The 18,633-nt window shown below is 32.2% G+C and overlaps 1 protein-coding gene across 1 annotated transcript in view; it reads left to right on the forward strand.

The window, feature by feature from the left end:
* The first annotated feature begins 13,154 nt into the window (after window positions 1-13,154).
* Window positions 13,155-18,633, forward strand: part of LOC128180618 (uncharacterized) — a 37,098-nt gene continuing 31,619 nt past the window's right edge. Inside the window, exons 1-3 of the mRNA XM_052848752.1 lie at window positions 13,155-13,169; window positions 13,835-14,024; window positions 14,187-14,297. Coding sequence (XP_052704712.1) covers window positions 13,155-13,169; window positions 13,835-14,024; window positions 14,187-14,297 — 316 coding nt within the window. The remainder of the gene's footprint in view (window positions 13,170-13,834; window positions 14,025-14,186; window positions 14,298-18,633) is intronic.

Raw genomic sequence — 18,633 nt, forward strand, 5'->3', positions numbered from 1 at the left:
AACAAATGTTAAAAAAAATGAAGGATATCAAACAAGATAATGTTTAGGTTTCTTTATTTTTTCTAATCATAGTTTGTCAATGAAATAAATTTATAATTGTTGTTTTAAAAAGTTTATGTATGTATGCATTCAGTGCGGAGTTGTAATTCTGTGACGTCAGCTGATGGCTATCGAGCCTCGGGACGAAATTCGAAGTTTGCGTGAATTTTAGTTGATAGCATTATCAATGCGTTGGAATTAAACTTTAGGAGGAAATGTATAGCGAGATATATCATATTTGAACCCAATGCTACACGCACACCGGTAGGCATATCCGATTTATGTGGTAAATTGAAGTCTGAATCGACGAGGGGGTCAAAATGGCGTTGCACACCTTGTGTATTTATATATAGTAGGGTTAGAATTTTTTGATATATGACTTATTAAGCGACTGATTGATAAAAATTCAGGTGCCTGTGATTAAAGTTTGAATTTCCAACTTTAAAGTCGGAAATTCCAACTTTAATCTTGGAATTTCCAACTTTAATCTTGGAATTTCCAACTTAAAAGTTGATTTTTCCAACTTTAAAATTGGAATTCCCAACTTTAATCTTGGAATTTCCAACTTCAATCTTGGAATTTCCAACTTTAAAGTTGGAAAAATCAATTTTTAAGTTGATTTTTATATTTATATTTATAGATAGATAGATAGATAGATAGATAGATAGATATAAACTATGATTTTTTGCTCAGTGTGAATTAGGCTTTACTCATAAAAAAAATGGGGGAGCTCATTCGCTTTCAAGAAGAACTCAATATAATAATACAACAACTCACACTCACGGGAAATAATAGAACATGTTATAATTATAATTTCAATTTTATTTTTTGAATTCCATGAAAATAATAACTATGTCATAATCAAAATATATATGTGTATAAAATGTTGCTTGATTGTATCATATACATATAAAATAAATTTTAAAAATCCTCAATAAATATAAGAATTAAAAGGATTAAGCATAATGAAGCATAGTACTGAAAAAAACATTTAGTAAAGTGATTATATGTAAACAATAATCTATTCTGCAATTTTCAACAAAGAATTTTCAGCTAAAACATACATATACGGTAGTATGTGCATGATAATCTTGAACAATTAATAAATATGTTGAATTGAATCCCAAGATTAAAGTAGGAAATTGCAACTTTAAAGTTGGAAATTGCAACTTTAAAGTTGGAAATTGCAACTTTAAAGTTGGAAATTCCAAGATTAAAGTTGGAAATTCCAAGATTAAAGTTGGAAATTCCAACTTCAAATTTGGAAATTTTAAGATTAAAGTTGGAAAATCTAAGATTAAAGTTAGAAATTCCAACTTCAAAGTTGGAAAATCAACTTTAAAGTTGGAAAAATCAACTCTAAAGTTGGAAATTCCAACTTTATAGTTGGAAATTCCAAGATTAAAGTTAGAAATTCCACTTTTAAAGTCGGAAATTCCAAGATTAAAGCTGGAAATTCCAATTTTAAAGTTGGAATTTTAAAAAATAAAAATGTATATAGAGTGGCACTCATACGCTTCCGTAGTTATTCCATTTAAATGTGAAAACAAAAAGTTTGTTAATGTGTGAATAATGTAAATTTATGTAAATAAACTTTTTCATCTATAATATTTATCTTTAAATTATGGCAAGTCAAAGATCAGTAGAAAGAAGATATACATGTACATGTACGTAGATTCCATTAATATACAAACAAACAGAAACACACGTTAAACAACACACCAACATTTAGAATCTAACATTTTTATGTAAGGAATCATTTCACGTTGTACTCTACAATATGGTGTTATAGATTCAAAAGATTAAATAAATACCCGCATGCTGAATCAAAGTCAATGATAGAATGACATGTGCAAATCCATGAGCGTTGTTTAACTTTAAATGGATCTGCGGTCATCTTGTACATTTGAGGATAAGAATGTAAATATTTCTTGAACTGGCTTGTTTCTGCCCGATAGTGGCCAAAAATAGTGCCTAAACATATAAAAGTAATAAACACGAAGTCATACATTTTTAAAAAAAAATATGCATACAAGAACAGAACATTGCCTTTTTAAATACTCAGTACAGCTGTCGAACAGCGCAGCTACAGACTTATTTTGAAGATTTAAAAATCTGAAAAAATATGAAGGGGGTACATTGGTGTCCTCTCTACAGCCATTTGACTGTTGAGAAAAATTATAAGCTTGCTTATCTAAGTTGTAACTTTCTCTCAAAGTAAGGTACCCTATTCTTAAAATGGGCCTCAAAACCCACAAGATATATTTGTATGTGTATGGAGGTACATTGCTGATATATTTTCATTGAAATATAATGTAATTTTTTTTTATATTTCAAAACAATCACTTTTTGGACCCTGATCCCAATTCTAAAAAGAATATACTTTATTTTACACTCAAAGAACTAAAAAATCCCTATAAAATAAACATGGGACAGGTATAGAGATTTTCATCAAATTCAAAATGGGTTGACATTAATGACTTTCCATGAAAATATAACGTCAATGTGTCTCCATAGACACAGGAGTCCTAAGTAAAGACTGGATTTTTCATGTTCTTAAAATAGATCCCATGTCGACTGATAAAAATAGGGTACCCTTTTTTGAGGCAAAGTTACAACTAAAATGAGCAAAATTCAATTTTTTCCTTAACAAATGGTTGTAGAGAGGTCATCAAAAAACCCTTTTTTTTTTATATTTTTCCGATGTTTAATTCATCAAAATAAGTCTCTTGCTGCGCAGTTCGACAGCTGTTGTGAGTGATTAAAAAGGCGTTGCCCTGTTCTTGTATGCATACTTTTGAAACAAAATGGCATGTATGACTACATATTTATTACTTTTATATCTTTTGGCAACATTTTTGGCCAGTATCAGGCAGAAACAAAGCAGTTCGAGAAAAGTTGACATTCTTATCCTCAAACGTACAAGATGGCCGCACATTCTCCTTTAAGCTAAATGAGTCACGAGTAATAGCTTTCTAAAAAGCTTGCCTGACCAAACACAATTATTCAATGGAAGCATGCATGTATCAATTAGGCTTTCTTATCAGAAATGAATTTTAATGTTTGCTGCTTATCATAGATTCATAAACGGAACGTGCAAGTTTTAGATTATACATATTGTCACATTAAAATTCATCATTGTATATATTTAGTTTCGTATTTTAACTGAACCACATATCCCGTGGTGAGCCCCATAGTGTTTAAGTCCTACCTATTTGTAAATATCCATATTGAACCTCAGTTCACTGGGCCTTAAACCTGCCAGTCCTTGCAGTATCAGTTTGGACGCGGCAGTCCAGAGGGAAGGACGTACTTATACTTCTCTTGTGCATACCATCCAGTCACTATGCATGTTGTTAATATAAATAGCTTTGTGCTAACTCTGGGGTGAACCTGGTACTGGCTATATATATATATATATATATATATATATATATATATATATATATATATATATATATATATATATATATATATATATATATATATATATATAAATATATCACTTGAAATTAATCATTTTATTAGGAATGTACAGATATCATATTTATAAGTGCATATATTTTTAAAAATTGCATTTGTTATTTTAAGATGCAAAATCAACTGAAAGGCATTTTTGAAAATGTCCAACCATGTATGAAATATGAAAGGGTACATACAAACATGTATTGTTTTTGAATGTATGTGGGGCAGCTTCATCAAAATCATCTTGAGAAGCAATTAAAAAATGGATGAATTCTCAAATTCATGAAAAAAAACCTAACTGCAACTCAAATTCATTTAAAATTCCTTATTTGCTTTTTCAAATACATTTTCCTACAGAGAGGAGGGGGGAATCCATGATGAAAAGTGCCTGCTGCATAAAAGTGGAGAGGGAAAAGCAGCCCCCTCACCCCACCCCCCGATGAATTGTTGACATTTGTTTTATAACAGCTACTTACATGTATATTATACTTTGGATAGCATGTTTTGGAAGAAATCTATCGAATTAACAAACACACTTGATAAGTAATTGTAGTAAGACACGCGAGTTATGACCCCTTTTCAAGATTAATGAAATTGCCCAACTGAACGAAAATCGGGTCACACCCCTCTTTGGCAATTTAGTATCTCCAGTGAACATTCAAGCTGTATAAATATTGAATTCATAAATTGTGGATTCCTATCATAAATGCAAATGCATATATTCTTTATTGAATTTAGAACAGGCATCTGTTTTAAGGAGAGCAATGTTTTATCTAGTAACATTTATTTTTATAAAAAAAAAACCTTTAGGTGCCCTAAATATGTATTCTTAGGAAACACAAGAAGGATATTTTTAAAAAATGAGATGTTTTTATTTTTAGGTTGATAAGCATTTAACTGCGCATTTAACATTTTAGAGCCAGCTTCAAAACGAGGCAATGTGCATTGTTACACAATAGTGTGTTTTATGATTTGGTATTTATTCTCCTCCAGTATCGTTAAAAAACTAATGTGTAAGTAAATGATTTACCTCTATGTTTGGGTTTCAAATGCTATTCATAACTTTATTGTTCAATATAGTTTTACAATTGCCGATATCAGCACACGGGTATATGAACTCTTCGATTCTGTTATGCCTTGCTGCACATCTGGAAATCACGGCCGACGTGTTTTGTGAATAAAAACGTATAGTTGATGGTTCTTTTCTCATTGCATTAAGTGCATGAAGTTTGATCATTTTATCGGAATCTAGTAACTATGGCGATGTAAGATTGAGGTCAAGATGGGTGGAATTTAAACTTTGAAATAATTTCAACAGGTAAGAAGTCAGCAACATATATATGGTTTTGAGTGATAACAGCGAGTAAAGAGGAAAATGGCGGACGATTTGTTTTACTCTTTAACGTGTGTAATTTATTAACGATTCCAAGGGGACATATATTTTGAAATGTATTCAAACTAATATACAGGTAATCATATAAACGTCGAACAATATCTTTTTACATGATCATTGCAAACACACTGATATTATTGAACACCAAATAACTCACAACTAAGTTTTTTTTAATGAAATCTGAATAAACCTCCAATAGTTCTGAATAAGAAAATTGACGGCAAGAATAAATACACTAGGTGAGTAAAGGTATTCCATTATACACACCAGCTGGTGTTGGCTGGTAGTGTTAACTTAATATATATCCTACATCAATTAAGCAGAATATATACTTTTGTTTTTATTATTTTGAATTCCAACAAAAGTGAACAACAGGATTTTTAGGTTGTCAGTCACTTTTACATGAAAAAAGAAATGAGTATTCTAATCATTTAATTATTCCTGAGCATACAATTAAGCCAAAGCCTATTAAAAGCCAATAATGCCCTTGGCAAGAGGGTTCTTTGAATTGATTTTGAAGCATGTATTGTATTGATTGAGAAGCATGAAGGTATCTACGCTAGGTGAAGGGGTCTCTGTGGATTGTGAACAGCTTAGATAGTTTATTTATAGTTTATAAAAAGATTAAATTATTTAAATTTGTTTGTGGATTTCTACCATAAATGCAAATGAATATATTCTTTATCAAATTTACAACAGGCATCTGTTTCAAGGAGAAAAATGTTTTATCTAGTAACATTCATTCTTATAAAAAAAAACCTTTAGGTGCCCCAACATATGCATTCTGTAGGAAACACCAGAAAGATATTTTTAGATAATGAGATGTTTTTATTTTTAGGTTGAGACCCATTTAACATTTTAGAGCAAACTTCTTCACGATGCGAAATGGGTCGTTACACAATAGTGTGTTTTATGGTTTTTGGATATTTCTTTTCCTCCAGTATCGTTAAAAACAAATGTGTAAGTAAATTATTTCTATGTTTGGGTTATACATATCCTTTATAACTTTATTGTTCGAAGAAAAATATTTCCTGCACTTCTTTATGTGTTCAAGAATTATGAAATGGTAAATCGGTATATGAATTGAATTGACTAAAGTTGAACATGCATGTCAAATGGTTTATGTTTCTATTCACTATGCTACTTTCAATTTTAATACTGTGGAGGATAATAGCATTGCACGTAAAATGCACACATGGAAATTGCAGGCATTTAAATTTTTCTCAACATTTGCATGTACAAAAAGTTACCTTCTTTTCTCCCATTGCCAAACTTTCTCTTCATTCACATTCAAATATATCAATATTCTAGTCTATTGACAGTATTATTGCCAATTTTTAAACGTTGAATATGTAATTGTGTTATGCTTTAAGTGATTGGTCTGCGCCTATATATTCAATTGAAATAAAAATACCTTACGTAACATCAACGTGAGTCTAAAGATAAATTAACATGGTTTTGGAAACCAAATTCTATGGATAAAATATCAAAGATAATGATCGTGGGTCTATAAGGCAGAAGACTCCGCTTCGCGTCGGTTGACAATGGTTTTTTCGGGGTGTCAATTTCAACTGTTACCCTCCCAAACAGGCACTATTTATATAATACCTAAGGGTCCTAGAAACTAAATGAATTAATATATTGTTTAAAGCAGTACATAAATCATTAAAGGTCATATGAAACTTTTTTTAACACTATGATTTTTTTCTTCATAAATACAAAGCTTCGTATAAATAAATGTTACAATACGTGTAGTAAAAAATTTCTGAGAAATAACGGTGAAAACTCAGCACATGAAAAAAATTCTTCCCTGCTTATCGTTCTTAATTTTTTTTATGACGTCACACACACACACACACACACACACACACACACACACACACACACACACACACACACACACACACACACACACACACACACACACACACACTGATGTATCCATTTTTGCATAAACATGTATGAATGCTTCTTTATTTTCAGATAATATCATCTGATATAACAGTACAGATGACTTGGTTTTCATTGGTCGTTAATAAATATTACTGTCAGCTTTTTACCAGATTAATATCATGATAAATATCCCGTATTGCAATGACAATTTAAGAAAAGAAAATGTTTCACCATCAATAAATTATCATAAACTTTTCTTTAAACACAAACATCCCTTTCTTCTGCGATACATATAAAGATTGAACTACATTTAAAGTGAATTTAGTCATTTTAATTCATTTAATTAAGTTTGTCACATGAACATAAAAGTATTAGGCAGGCCAATGAAATATTTGATATATTTATTTAAAAGCGTCTATAAAATGTCAAAAAAATATTCTTAAATGTTATTTAATAATTCGATGTTATTAATCAGACCTATAAATTTTAGACTTATAGATATGCAGCAATATTTTTAAATAATGCTGTCACAGATTGTCGAGCAGCATTGGTTAAAATTTATATTTACTGTAAAACAAAGAATAACACAATATTTTTACATTGTTTTTACATATTTAATATAGTTTGAATCGATACATATTGAAAGTAGTTGTCCTAGAATGGGAACTGGTAAGGTCTTCCACTGTAGTCTATTGCCACTTGGTCTAAACAAGAATGGACTGGTAAGGTCCTCCAATGGACAATGTTTTCTACTGGCCACTTAGTCTACACAAGACTTCACCAATATTCGGCCACCATCAATGAAAGTGGTTTACACAATGGCTGGAAAAAGGGACCTGCACCAACATAGTACATAAACACATTAAGTACATGACAAAAGCAACTGTGGCTTTTACACCAATACGCAACATACTTTACTTACAGGCTATACGGTCATGAATGACACACTTAGCATAGACGCTTATTACACACAAAATAATAATACACAGTCTTAAAGAAGACTTACTATAAAGCATATTAGCTTTTACATTCACAAAATACTAACTCAATTACTTAAATGCAGTGTTGCATAATACTACTCATTACTACAAAAGGATATGACCATAATAGTCCGCCATACTTATAATAGATTCAAACACGTGTATCTAAACATAGACGTACGTCATTCCCTCTGGACTGCCGCGTCCAAAATGATACTGCACGGACTGGCGGGTGTAAGGCCCAGTGCACTGAGGTTCAATATGGGTATTTACAAATACGTAAGACTAAAACGCTAAGGGGCTCCCCACGGGATGTGTGGTTAAGTTAAAATACGAAACTAGATATATACAATGATTAATTTTAATTAGACAAATGCATGGTAGTAACATGTCAAACTGTGTTACACGGATAGCTTCATAGTTCGTTATGCGTCAGCTTGTATACATCAGTGGATGTCCACACATGACGAGGTCAGATGTAGACACCAAACTTGCTACATACTGTTGAATCATTAAAATTCGTGGTGGCTCAATTTTCGTGGTATTCGTGGGTGGCCATCCACCACGAATTTACATCCTCGAGGTAAACAAAGAGTTTGTTATCTTACTGATACTAGGAACCGACAAATCCACGAAATGGCATCCCCACGAATAAGCAAAAATCCCTCGATTTTAAATGATTCTACAGTAATCATGATCAAAAATTAAAAATGCAATGCTTCAGTTTTCTCCTTTTTTGGCTGGAGGACAGCAAGAATAAAGTGAACAGCTTTTGATAAATTTAACAGCATCTATTTGGCGGAGCTGTGATATTGATTTTGACTTTTTAAAAAGAAGTTTAGATTTTAAATAATAAACAGAGATGAGAAATACATATACAGAAAAAGCGAAAAAATTATTGTAACTATCTCGTTGCCCGAAGTTACTATCATTGAACCCCGCGGACTCTTTAACTGAGTGTCATTTATTGTTGCTAAAGTTTTAGTTACTGTGATTCCAATGTAGTATGTTTAAACTAACATAGCTTATAAATACGCATTATTTACCTTTTATCTCCGACTACCGATAAATTAATTGTCGATTTCTATTAATACAGTGGTAATGCTCATCGCTACACATCCAGTATAACAGGTCGAGATTCAATCATTCATGCATTCACAGGATGAATCTCTGCCATTCAGTTAATTGAAAGGTGACTGAATGGCATAGCTGTGTCATTCAGTCACCTTTCCAGACCATTCAGTTATCATTCAGTTGATTGAATGGCAGAGCTTCATCCTGTGATTGCTACATTCAGGTATTTTATTCACCCGAACATGTTACAGTGGACGATACGATTTGAAAGAACAATATATGACAACCATTGGTCTGGTATGGAATATCCAGTGAAAGGCAAAACAAGCTTGAAAACCAGGAAAACTTATTCCTAAAAACCCTCGATCATTTTACAACGATCTCCGTATCGCGTTGCTATAAAATTGGGCAATATTTAGTCTATTATATATTTGCTATTATAATAACAAATCGTACATTGCCAGCATTGACTTAAAAAAAAAGTTACATATCTACTTTGTTTAATAAAGTGTGCTCGGGGTCTAATAAGATACATGGGTAGTGTAAGGAAGCATATGGGCCATTTGGCGTCTATTTTTGACTAATATGTATTACGGTGCGACCGTTGGGGCGAGCGTAGCAGGTAATCAAAAATGAATTATGATAAATCAATAGAAATAAAAGTAGTGACGTAAAAACGAATTTGAATGCAAAATAAAATAAACATACCTATTTTTTTTCAGTAATTTTTCATTATTCATAATTTATAAGATTTTTTTATTTATTTATATACTTGTCGCACGCCAGTATAGAATTTATCTCAGATAAAATGTTGTTGAATAATAAAGATTTTAACATAAAGTACATTGCAGTTTATTTCCTCTTTTCTTGCAGTAGACATTTTTCTTAAACTTTCTTATAAAAATTGACTTATCACAGAGTCCCCCCTCCCCGTTTAAAAAAAAAAATCAAATTTACGTATAAAAAATTGGTTGATCATGTAAGGAAAATGGATCCCCAGGGAACATGTAATAAATAGTAGTGAAAATAAAGACACTTTTGAGCAGCTAAAGAGCTAAAGGCATACTACGCACTCCCCATTCCTAATCCCGATTAGAATTTTCCTGATTTTGAGAATTTATTTTTTCTTTTTGCTTGCAAAGATTTTTTGAATGATGTTGCCACGCCCCCTTTTTAAAAACGTTATTGGAAATTACCGTAAATATAGTGAATAAAATAAATGTGAGCATTCATCCAAATGAGAGCAAATTACAGATGTTTCCTATCTCTGAAGAAATGTCCCGATTCGTTAGCTCTGCAAGATTTTGAGAAGATTTTGGTATTATTTACAATTATTACTTAGAGTAGTTTCCCCGTATTGTGACGTCAAAGTTCACGTCGGTAGAGTGTCGTCTGTCTCTTTGAAAACACTCTGAAACAAGAGGCCCATGGGGCCACATCGCTCACCTGAGCAAAAATGGGCGTTCAAAAAATATTGTGCCATATGGTCCCTCGGTAGAATAACAAAAAATAAATATTGTAAAATATTCGAATTTTACACTTATTTTTGCATACACGTAATCTTTGACATTGTACCTTCATGAAATACTTTTTTTTACTTTTTATTTTTTACCAGAATAAGAAAATCCTACGCAAGATATAAAACTAAACATTTGGTAGGGGTATACTGTTAAGTTCCAATTCCCTATATTTTCGTTCTGCCCCCCCCCCACCCCCACACTTTGTAAAGCGATCAAAATATATGAGAGCATATAGGTACATTTTTTCATCCACTACCTAATTACTAGTTATTGTGTTTTTCAAAAAATATAATAGTTATTGTTTTTTATGTAAAAAATCCTACATGTATAGATGTGAAAAAGAAAATTGTACTTCAATGTGCTCAATTCCTCACATCAAAAACATTCAAAAATTTAATTTGTCTTCTCCATTATAATTAAATGACTGTTCACATGAGTTTATTACATTCAGCTTAAGATTTTTAACTTTTTCCTATTCAGCATTTAAAATGGAAAAAAAAGAATGGCTTAAGATTTTCAATTCTTTTATTCACTCAAGATCAGTTCACTGGTATTTGAGGTTCAAAATCAGTTTATACAAATGTACACAAACACAGTCAAGGATCACATGTACAGTAGGAGTAATAATGACGAAAAAAGGTTAAGATTACAATACAATAAGTTGTTAAAGTTGGTTTCTGGAAGAATAGACTTTGAAAATTTTCTTAATAAATATTGACAAATTTTTTACTTTTTTAATCTTTAGTTTTTAAGATCTGTGTACAAACATAGAATTGTGAGCAAATCTCTGTATCTTGCTTATAATTCGAAGCTGGTTAGTAAATAGAAATTGTAAACAATTAAAGACAAGAAACATGCACTATAACAAATAAAGAACACAGTTTATTTTTTCGAAATGAATCATATATATACATGTATATATACCTACATATTTCCGTCAGCGGTATCAAACTCTTTTCAACTGAATAAACTCGAGAAAATGCCGAGCATCTTAACAAAACCTATTGCATTAATCTATTTCGCAAAATATAATGCCGAATTACCGATAGAATGAATTGTATTTCAGTTCTTTTTTGATACATCAGATTTTGCTTAATTTGCGCAGGTAAACAGTTAACTGTTTGATTTACCGAAGTCTTTGCTTGATTTGATACGTAAAAATCACGAAATACAGACGATGATAGTTCCTAGGTTACAAAGCATAAAAAATGAAAACGAAACGAAATTCAGAACAAGCTAACACCAACGTCATGTGTGAAAACTGTCAACGCATTGAAATATTTAGCCTTAATTTACTTCACAAAATCGGCACCAATATATTTTGCATGTTTCAAAAATTTCCCTTCATACGCGAACTGTTGCACAACAAGCAAATTCATCATAGTCAGATCGACCCTTTTACGTATAATGTCATGGCTGCTTTAATCAAAGAACCTCGTTTTAGAAGTATGGAATACGAGTCTTGGTAAAATGGGTATGCAAACCCGGGCCGTGGCAAAATAAAAGCCGGTTTAAGGTCAGACGACACGTTCCTCGAGAATCTTTTTTGTATCTCCTCGTAATAAAGAGTTCCAACAAAAAATTTTTATTTTATAATTACTTTTAAAATGATCAAAATTTACTTGTATTTGGTTATATGCCTAGATGGTCAAGTGGTTAGAACCGTGGCCGCTCACTTCCAGTAGCGTATAGGTTCTAGAGGTCGTGAGTTCAAAGCCCCGCCCCGGCGGAAATATAGTTCTATTTTAGAGAATTTAGCTTTGCTGTAGATGTATTTATTTTCATATCAGCAATTCAAGTGTATCTTCAAGAAGATTATATAGGAAATTGCATATTCTAGTATTTTGCAGAAATGCCTGGTAAGGTACCCTAATTTTTTGCAAGAAAGCTTGTCAAAGTAGTTGTAAACCATTAACAAATTCCTGGAAAAAGTTATCTAAAATTGAGGAACGTGTCGTCTGACCTTAATAACTGTCAATCTTTTGTTTTGCCCAGGCCAAGTCTTGCCTACCCATTTTAGCGGATGCCAAACCCGAAGCTTTTAAACTGATTGAAACACGCCTTTCCTTTATTATTATTTTTGTAATAACTCATATTTGAAACAGAATTATTCTTTAATTTTTGCAATTTGTATTTTCCTTCCCATAAGCATAATTTATGCTAAACTACGTTGAATTGGACTCAGTAGTTCTTAAGAAGAAGATTTTTTAAAATGCACCCCCCTTTTTCTACAGTTTCAAGGTTTTTCTCCGCTTTGAATATAGATCGGACTTTTATTTCTGCAATTTATATTTGCCCTCCCATAAGGATGCTTTGTGCCAAATTTGGTTGAAATTGGATAAGCGGTTTTAGAGAAGAAGTTCAAAATGTAAAAAGTTTACAGACGGACAGACGGACAGACAGACGGACGGACAGACGGACGACGGACAAAATGTGATCAGAATAACTCACTTAAGCTTTCAGCTCAGGTGAGCTAAAACAACTACGCGAAAAATACTGTGGTTTCATCAATATTTGTTGAATACCAATTTTCGTTGATTTCGTTGTTTAGCTTATCCTTGAATTTATATATTCATTGAACAGCAATGTCTTCTAATATTTTGTATTGATATGGTCAATGGCCACGAATTTACGTATCTTTGAAATAGTGATTTTCACTTCATCCACGAAAATTGATACCCTTGAATATTAATGAAACCACAGTACTGTTTTGTTTACTTAAAAAGCATGATGTTCTGGAAATTACACAATTTATCTGTTTCTCAAAAGTTTTACTTTGATTCTCGCGAGATGGTATCCAGTCTAGTGAGATCGACCGACATTCAGGAATTGCATTGTGAGTCGAAATTTACTGACGCCGAAAAATTCTGTCGGATCAATGTGAAAGAAATCCATTGTGACGTCACTCGAAAGGACGACAACTCCGTTAGTCTTATGTAATGGAGTTTGCGTTGTTTCAGCAGTAACAATGCATGTACATGTACTTGTGTACATTTACATGTTCTCGTGAGAGAATGAAAATGGGAAACCATTATTACAGGGAACTACTGGGACGATTAAAACAAGGCATTACTGGTCCGATTTACTGACCCCCCCCCCCCCCCCAAAAAAAAATCTGTTGAATGAATGTGCAAATGGCCTAGAAATAAAAGCATAATTACATACCTTTTGGCGAATATTTGATAAAGTTAACATATGTTTCAGTATTTTCTTGTTCAATTCTAAACAACTCACACCAAAATATTTTAATGGAGTTCTTAGATATAGTGACGTATTTTCGATGCACTTTATTTTCATAACATTTTTTTTTGGATTTAAAACAAAAAGAAAAGATTTGCAACAGAAATTGCATAGACCATAACCACACACCTGAGACATTATTAGTCGTAAGAATATACATGTATTGTTTATTACTCATGATAAAAAAAAACGTTGTAGAATTCCGTATAAATAACGTTTTAATTTTTCAGAAAAAGGTTGATGGTTATAAGTCTCCTGTGTACACGACACCATTTTGTCCCAGAAATGAATCAGAGTGGAAGAAGAGATCGTCAATTCTTAACTGTAACAAGACTAATGGCTACACGTGTTTACCAAACGAAAATCTTTCGGAGCTCTTAGAATTCTGTTACACAACACCTTTTATATGGATTCAGGGAGGTATAAAAAGGACGTTTAAAGTTTGATAAATAAGATATACGGTTATTAGTATACCTTCTTTGTGGTTTTATTAATTTTGAAGCAAAACTGATCATATATGCCATGATAACATTTTGTATATTGAGGGTTATAGGGCTTAGGTATAATTTTTATGACTTTCAGGTGTTTGTTTATATCTAAAAAGAAAAGGTTTTCATGTTGATGCATACAGCTGTAGCAACTTCACAGATGGATGTCCCAGTGCCTCTCATCAAAGCATAAACATCTTTGAATGTAAGCGTACAATGTTATATAACTTTTGCATATTACTATCCTGCTAAGTTTATCAAAACACAAGTTGGTGAATGCTAACGTAATTTCTAGTATTATACGAAATTTTTTAATGTATGTATGTGAAGTCCATATTGTGTTTAAAATTCTCATCAAATTGAACACCATTTTTGAGATACCGTCTTCACTTTTTAAATCTAGAATGTTTGATAATACATATATTTTATAATTTTAATCATTAACTAGATGCTGTCATTAGATAGTAATACCCGCACCAAGTGTTTGCCCCTAAATAACACTGTTTTGTACCCGTTTAATTAAAAATGAATGCCATATGCAAACTCCGGTAATACATTTAAAAATTATAATTTTCATAACTGAAGGATGAGATCCCTTCCCATATGATAATACACATGAGCAGCACTTGATGTGCAATTTGGGATTGAACTGTTTGCAGTGAATTTTCAGTTAGTCAATAATCTTAACATTTCATGTCATAGAAAGTATAACGGTCTATATAATTATTACAGACAAAATTAAAAACTAAATTATGCCCCCTCCCCGTGGCTGTTGCCGGTTTTAGATTTGCTTCTGTGTGCTTGCATATGTACATCATTGTGTGCACAAATTTAGAGAAGGGGTGAGAGTGAGGGGTCCAGACCCCCCCCCCCCCCCATGACAATTCATTTATATCAATTGTAAAATTACCAAAAATACACCTTGGACCCCAATGCTCTTACAGACATGTAAACGCTCTAACCCACGGCGCTTCAATGTTAGGTAACATTATTTGGGAGGTAAATATTTAATTAATATTTAATATACTTTATTGTTTATCTCAATAGGAAGTATACATCACAATATGCAGGTGTCCTGCACCACCTTAAAGCTGTTATTTACCTAATAAAATTGTGCATGTGGATTTGAAGAATAGGTCATAAAAATACATGCATGTTACAAATAACTGATCTTTGTCTGAAGTTACGTACACAACACAGGTCTGCAGGTATCATTAGCGGGTACTAGTTTTACCCAGCTCTTCGATTAGATGGGTTCGCGTGCATACATACATGTCTGTGTTTTCCATTTGCAGAAAAGGATTAGTTAAGATCAGCTTAAGGAATTCATTATTGTGTTTGATTGGATTATCATTATGATGCTGATCAATATAGGTAAGCATTATACATGTAAAAGCAGTAGCACAATATAATGAGATGCCAGCATATACATAAGTTCTACTTTCACTTTCTAAATGTGATCTCCCTTTGACATCATCATCTTTTAATATTTAAATAAGCTTATCATCGTTACCTATCCTATCGTATTTGTAAAGTTTCTGTCATTTTAGTTGCAAAAGTTATTTTTTTCATTTGTCAGACTTGCACTGTTGAGTTGACCCCATCTTGACCTGGCTGTATAAACAATTTCTTATTAAATTTGTGTATTACATGTAAGTAAGTGTACTAGAGACTTAATCATCATTTTTATATGAGTTATAATAGGAAGGAAGGAGTATATTTCTTTCTTAATGTATTATAATGCATCAAATACAATGTAGGTCATGACCTTATGGGACTAGCTGTTCTGACCCCACGAAACAGGAAAAACAAAATATCTTCTAATGTCATTATGATGCATCAAATGGTGTAAAGTACATTAATGACCCCAAGGTGTTGTCGCTTTGCCAGAGTAAGTGCATAGGAAAGTTGATTAAAATCAATTCCCAATAAAGTAATTTATCTTATCCATATCTTATAGTAGTGTTTGATCCATGTGGGTAATTCCTAGCCTAATGATGTCACTGCTTTGATTAGGAGACTTTACAATTGCCCCAAATAGGCGAATACTCATGCATATAACATTTTGTTTATAAATCTTAAAAATTGAATTAAGCAATTTCAAAATGTTAATGTGCATCGATCAGGAGAGAAAAAGCAATCAAGAAATGATTTAAAATTTGCTACTGCACACATGTAAGAATGTATTAAGAAGACTGAATCTTAAGAACCAGGTTAGATTTGGGGGGGGGGGGGGGGGTGAATATGGAGTATAAACATTTATAATTAGGGCTTTTCGACTTTCGGTCGAAAAGACCTATTGTTTTTGTCTTTTTTTATTATTATTCTCGACAGGATTTGTGTCAGCGATTTTTTGAAAACGGAAAGACATATTGAAACAATTATGCAACTGTCCTAAAGCAATTGTTGATGACACGCGTATGTAAGGTTTTGGACTTCCGGTTCCGTTACTTCCGATTTTTACAAGGATATTATTAAAAATAAAATGAAACGCAATCTCTAACTTACTTTTTAGCTCACCTGAGCTGAAAGCTCAAGTGAGCTATTCTGATCACATTTTGTCCGTCGTCCGTCTGTCCGTCTGTCCGTCTGTCTGTCTGTCCGTCTGTAAACTTTTTACATTTTGAACTTCTTCTCTAAATCCGCTTATCCAATTTCAACCAAATTTGGCACAAAGCATCCTTATGTGAGTGCGAATATAAATTGCAAAAATAAAAGTCTGATCTGTATTCAAAGCGGAGAAAACCTTGAAACTGTAGAAAAAGGGGGGTGCATTTTTAAAAATCTTCTTCTCAAGAACTATTGATTCCAATTCAACGTAGTTTAGCATAAATTATCCTTATGGGAAGGAAAATATAAATTGCAAAAATTAAGTGCTAATTCTGTTTCAAATTTGAGTTATTACGAAAATAATAATAAAGGAAATGCGTGTTTTAATCTGTTTAATAGCTTCGGGTTCGGCATCCGGTAATCCGGCATCCGGTAAAATGGGTAGGCAAGATTTGGTCTGGGCAAAACAAAGATTGGCAGTTATTAATCTGCCAATCTCATTAAAATTTCAGGATATTTGATGGACTAGTATATTTGTATTCGCTGTAAATATTGCTGCAAAATAATGCGTATTTGGAATTGACGATTGTCGATCTGCCTTGGCTTTTATTTTGCCACGGCCCGGGTTTGCATACCCATTTTACCTAGACTCGTATTCCATACTTCTAAAACGAGGTTCTTTGTTTAAAGCAGCCATGACATTATACGAAAAAGGGTCGATCTGACTAATGAATTCGCTTGTTGTGAAACAGTTCGCGTATGAAGGGAAATTTTTGAAACATGCAAAATATATTGTTGCCGATTTTGTGAAGTAAATTGAGGCTAAATATTTCAATTCGTTGACAGTTTTCACACATGACGTTGGTGTTAGCTTGTTCCGATTTTCGTTTCGTTTTCATTATTTCTGCTTGTAACCTGGGAACTATCGTCTGTATTAATTATTTCGTGATTTTAACGTATCAAATCAAACAGAGACTTTGGTAAATCAAACAGTTAACTGTTTACCTGCGCAAATTGAGCAAAATCTGATGTATCAAAAAATAATGAAATACAATTCATTCTATCGGTAATTCGATCGGCATTATCTTTTGCGTAATGGTAGATTAATGAAATAGGTTTTGTTGCGATGCTCGGCATTTTCTCGAGTTTATTCAGTTTAAATAAAGTTTGGCATTGCTGACGGAAATATGTAGGTATATACATGTATATATATGATTCATTTCGAAAAAATAAATTGTGTTCTTTATTTGTTATAGTGAATGTTTCTTGTGTTTAATTGTTTTCAATTTCTATTTACTAACCATATTTGAGTGTTAAGCTTCAAATTATAAGCAAGATACAGAGATTTGCTCTCAATTCTATGTTTGTACACAGATCTTAAAAACTAAAGATTAAAAAAGTAAAAAATTTATCAATATTTATTAAGAAAATTTTCAAAGTCTGTTCGTTCAGAAACCAACTTTAACATCTTATTGTATTGTAAACTTAACATTTTTTCATCATTATTACTCTTACTGTACATGTGATCCTTCACTGTGTTTGTGTACATTTGTATAAACTGATTTTGAACCTCAAATACCAGTGAACTGGTCTTGAGTGAATAAAAGAATATAAAATCTTAGGCCATTCTTGTTTTCCATTTTAAATGCTGAATAGGAAATACCAAGTTAAAAATCATAAGCTGAATGTAATAAACTCATGTGAACAAAATATGAATCAAACCTAGGCGAACTGTGAGCTCTGTATCCTGCTTATAATTCTACAATTGACGCTGAAATTTTGGTTGAACATTAGAAAATTTTTATGAATTAGAGTATGTTAAATACTTGTACAAACAAAATAAAAGAATGATACTGTGAAATCATTAGATTTCGTGGTGGCTTATTTTTCGTGGAATTCGTGGGTACCTCTCATCCACGAAATAACATCCTTCATGAATTGATGAATTAGGGTAATAAAGTCATATTCCCTTTTGTAGATATATATGAATA

This window comes from Crassostrea angulata, chromosome 4, assembly GCF_025612915.1.
Source record: "Crassostrea angulata isolate pt1a10 chromosome 4, ASM2561291v2, whole genome shotgun sequence".
NCBI lineage: Eukaryota > Metazoa > Mollusca > Bivalvia > Ostreida > Ostreidae > Magallana > Magallana angulata.